This window comes from Engraulis encrasicolus, chromosome 4, assembly GCF_034702125.1.
Source record: "Engraulis encrasicolus isolate BLACKSEA-1 chromosome 4, IST_EnEncr_1.0, whole genome shotgun sequence".
Lineage (NCBI taxonomy): Eukaryota > Metazoa > Chordata > Actinopteri > Clupeiformes > Engraulidae > Engraulis > Engraulis encrasicolus.
In genome coordinates, this window is record NC_085860.1 from 3160001 (window position 1) to 3165000 (window position 5000).

At 43.8% G+C, this 5000-nt stretch overlaps 1 protein-coding gene across 1 annotated transcript in view; it reads right to left on the minus strand.

Moving 5' to 3' along the window:
- otogl (otogelin-like) overlaps window positions 1-5000 on the minus strand; it is a 97123-nt gene that overhangs the window by 45060 nt on the left and 47063 nt on the right. Inside the window, exons 26-27 of the mRNA XM_063196331.1 lie at window positions 1996-2130; window positions 1091-1237 (exon numbers count right to left, since the gene is read on the minus strand). Coding sequence (XP_063052401.1) covers window positions 1091-1237; window positions 1996-2130 — 282 coding nt within the window. The remainder of the gene's footprint in view (window positions 1-1090; window positions 1238-1995; window positions 2131-5000) is intronic.

Consider the following 5000-nt stretch of genomic DNA (forward strand, 5'->3'; position numbering starts at 1 on the left):
AAGCAACTGAAGTGTTGATAGTCCAGATTTATATACAGGTGCAAGAGTACCATGTGACCAGAGTCATCAGGCCCTTGGCAGGTGACGCCCGTAATTGAATAATGGCATAACAGCCCTACTCAGGTGAGGCCAGGCACTGATTAGCAGATTGGTTTAGATGGGTCTGCTTGTTGCAAGAGTGTTACAAGTTCTTAAAATGTTTCAGCCATTCACACTTTCATCACTATCAAAATGCATGTGCTACTCACACTTTGCTGCATCAAGCACTTTCTAAGTATTGTAGTTTCCTTAGAAATTGTTTCGTCATGCTTGATAGTATCAGATAATCTTTAACCAGTCAGAATGACTTCAGTTCTTCAGGTGGTATTGAAGTTTGATGGTGATCACAGACAAGTGGAGGATGAATGGGTTTCAATGGTGCTGCCTAAAATAACTTGTTATTTTCTAGAGATGCACCGGATCCGGTTCCGGTTCCGGATCCGTCAGGATAATAGAGTGTTTCACAGGATCCGGGTCCGGCAGGATCTTAAGCAGTGGATCCGGTATCCGGCATGTTACCTAAAAATCAGGGTCTGGTGCATGTCTAGCCTAGGCTTTTCAGTCTTTCACAACCCCAATCACTGCATGGAGTGAGATCCCTTTGGAAGCGGCTATTGCAGGCAGTGTGGCAATAAGCCAATGAGTCTAAAAAATAGTTTGCGCCAACGTAATAAAAAGGGCCCACGTGTGCGAGTAGACTATATGTTTCAACCCTTTTGTAGGATCCGGTATCCGGTTCCGGATCCGGCAGGATCTTAAGCAGTGGATTTGGTATCCGGCAGGATCCTAAAAATCAGGATCCGGTGCATCTCTAGTTTTTTCCACAACGGCGAATACTGCTATTGTGCAGTACTTACTGTTTATGCTCAATATGTGACTCAAAGTAATATTTTCACAGTAGTTGTCTGTTTTTTCGAAAATTAACCGTAAATTAAATTAAATTGCCGTAAATTAACAGCTATTTGTTACAGTGTGTCTTTGCATATGTGTATGCATGTCTATACAGTAGCCTGTATACTGTACATTCCTACTGGAAAATCAAAGAGCCCACCTTCCAGTGTGGGCCGGCCCTGATGTGTATGGTGGTCTTGCGGTCCCAGAGCACCGTCAGGTCTTGGTTGGGGAAGTGGACCACCGTATAGTAGCCCGCCCGCCACAGCTCAAACTCGAACCCCCGACCCACCACTGTGGACGAGCTCTGGAGGACAACCAATAAAAGGAGGTAAACACACGGATGGATAGACATACAGACAGACAGACAGAGACACAAATACACACACACACACACACACACACACACACACACACACACACACACACACACACACACACACACACACACACACACACACACACACACACGCACACACACATGTGCGCTCTGTGGAAAAGCTTTAAAGGGAAAACAACAAAAGACGGTAATAGCACAGACTCAGACACCCCCTCCCCAACACACACACAAATAAAGTACTAACACCCATGAATTGTTTATAAAGGCTATATTGATTTACTACACACACGTGTTATAAACTTTTATGGCAAGACTTTGTCCGGCTTTATGATGGGCTTTGAGAGTTAAGGCTCCCTGAAATCAGTTTGTCAAGCTTTCAACAGAGGAGTGTGTCCCATGTGCGTTAACTGAGTTACAAACTGTTCCTGGATCAGTGGTTAAGGTTAGGACTAGGGCAGTACCATGGTAACGCTATGTGGTGGCCCTGGACACTTTACCTCACAGGTGCCCCTTGTTAAGTTTGTGTCTTGTGGTGTCCCCTCACTGGTCAAAAATGCTTTGAGCCCCTGGGCACTGTGCCGTTGGTCCTTATGGATAATCCGGCCATGACTAGGGCAACGTTAACGGGCTAATGGTAGCTCATTTCAGCAAAGCAGCTCGTTTCAACAGAGCAGAGCAGAGGGGAGAGGGAGAGGGGAAGTGGTGTGTGTGTATGAGTGTCTCACCGGTTTGCCTGAGTTGTCGCTGAAGTAGATCTTGGTGAGGCCCATGAAGATCTGCAGGTACTTCATGCAGACGATGCCGCTCTCATAGCAGTCCTTATTCTGGGCCATGATGGCCACCTCCGTGCCCCTCACACTCTGCAAAGCAAACACAACACAATCAGCTGAGCCACCATGACTTAGCCAGGCCATGCCCTCCTACTAGTGACGCAACACCTTCAGCGTTGCTACCAGTCAGGTCAAGAGCAATGCAAGTACTTTCTGAGTTCCCGAAAATACGGCAACTTCTCCCACATTGTCAGGAAGCAAACAACCAAAGGCAAACCAAGGGAGGTGGGTCAACCATGCTGTTTGGGAAATGTTAATTGTTATGCTCTTGGTCAGACCAAGTCTCGAAGAGATTTAAAGGTCCACTCTAATAGAAAACCATTCTTACATGTTATGTGCACCATTATTCAAAACCCATAAACCTGAATCATTAATTAAGTAAAAAATAATTTGGGTTCATAATTTTATAGGTTTTAGTTAATTTACAAAATACACATTTCTGATTGGACGATGCCTGGGTGTTGTCAAAAGATGAATTTCATGACTCCGGAAATATCGATTTTTTTACAAGAATTAAAACAAGATTTTTTTGTAATGCTTCAACGCTGTTTTATATGGCATTGTAGGCCTACTGTGGGTACCGGTAGTTGTTGTGCCTACATGTTGGCAAACCACTAGGTGGCACCGTTACCTCATATTTCAGAGCCATGGGGAGTGTTGTTTACCTGCCTCGTCTCGTTGGAGTAGAGCTACAGCTGAGCTAGCAAGCCAAAGTGCGACTCGAGATGAGTTGCAGACATGACGCTGTCCTGACTGACTATAAAGTTTGAAAATGTACTTCCGAGTCTACATTACAACTTAGTTCTTACAGATTTGATCACTTTTCAAACACAGTATGTTGATGTAATTTGTAAAGACCGCGATTGTTGTCCTGGCCATTGCAAAAACATACAGTAGCAGCTGGAGAAATGACAAGGCTAACAATGTGAAACGATAGCAGCACGAAGACATGGGATTGACGGCAGGCAAGAATGGGGTGTTCGATCGTTGAAATTATAATTCATAGGAGCCCTGACAGATACTGTATTTGGAAACGGATCGTGAGACTGCTAATGGTGCTCGCCTGGGTCTCAGTCAACACATCGGTGAGTAGGACTAGCTAGCCTGCTAGCTTCGTCGACCTACTGTGCTTTCAGGGTTGGATGGGTGGAATAGCTGTAAATATGATACAGTATGTAACAGATGAAACACTTTCCGTAACTTTGGCTCCCTTGATTGACCGTTCAGCTACCGTATACCGGTGTGAACATATATTGTAAGTGTGTCAGATACATAATCTCCGTGTGACATGTTCTACTCTTTTGGTGCTACTGGCTATTCCAGACTGTTTAGAAACCCCATGTTGCTACTACGTGTTGATACTACTACTTTCGAGGTCAAGTTTACAATGTGACGGTGTTAGATATTCACCCCAACAGCGAAAATGTCGGGGGGCAGCTTTGGTATCAGAGCTATTTGTTTCACTCCATGTCTATGGACGGTGTCCTATATTTTATACAGTGGTGTTGTGCTTGGAAGTTTGCTTGGTAGTGTGGAGACGTGGGGAAAGCTAATAAGCTAGCCTTGTAGTTGCAGAACTCGTGCTGTTAGACTTTCTATTTCATTGAAATTGAAAACATTTCTTTGCAAACTGTTCGCCGTCTTGGATAATGAACACCATGCACTCTATAACGCAAAGAGATAGTATATTTGAACTATAACATCACTATCACAGCTCCCACAGTGTGCACAGATCCAGTTAGCCAAGGCGCTGCTAATGACCCGGTGTGCGTTCCATTCCCCGCACTGTGCACTGTGTACTGAGATGCAGTGCACTTCCCACCCTCAGCTTAACGGCAAATAAGTGCAGATATTTTGGCTGACACAAGTGCGTGGATTGAGACGTGATTTTTCATCTTTTGACATCAATTCCGGCTCGTTTTTGTTTTTGGGGGGCGGGACTAAGAGTGTTGAAAAACGGTTAAAACAACGTTAACAAACAGTCCTTACTACTGAACAAAACAACTTCTGTACATTAGAGTTCTGTTTCTGGACACATGAAAACACGTTTGAAACCATGTAAACTTATAGTTTTCTATTAGAGTGGACCTTTAAACGTTGATGATAATCAGGCTACACCATGACTATACCAATGATCATCTATTAGAGGAAGATAAGTCAAACTCCACTCACCCAATTCAAAGGAGTGTGTAAGTACACCATTATTATTCTGCACTATCCTATCTGCACAGGCTGCACGATCCGCTCTATGCATGTGCGATACGATTCGTGGAGCAATGTTGCCCTTCGTTTCGCTAAAAGCTGATCTGTAAGTGTTGTTTCGCTAAAAGCCCGAGGCTACATGGCATTTTTCGTGGTTTATTGATACACCATGTAATGTTATAACTATAGTATGTGGGAAATACTTGTAATATTATGGTGCCAGTGGTGTAGGCCTTAGGAAAATATCTAGAGTCATTTTCTTGGGTTTATTAAAGTTAAAGATTAAAGGGACACTGACATGGCCATCTGTCAAAGATAACCGAGGTCTATTGATCAGACATGAAGTGCGCTTTGTAAGCGTCTTGACAGATAGGTTACAATTCACAATAAAGATGGAATCAATCATAGACTTTCAGGGTTCTTACAGGTCAGGTTTTAGTAAAACGAAGTGACAATGCTCCATGAACCGTGTTGCAAATTTGCAGAGCGGATAGTGCAGCCTTTGCATGGTGCGCATGTGCAGATAGGGTAGTGTCGAATAATAATGGTGTACTTACAGAGTGTGCTCAAGATCAGTCTCCTAAGGGGCTGTTGTCCCCTCCTTTTTCTTTTCTTTCTGTAGCATTTGGTGACGACTTGCATAAGATGTGTGCTATCGCCATCTACAGCATCAAGGGAACTCCATTTATTCTCAAACT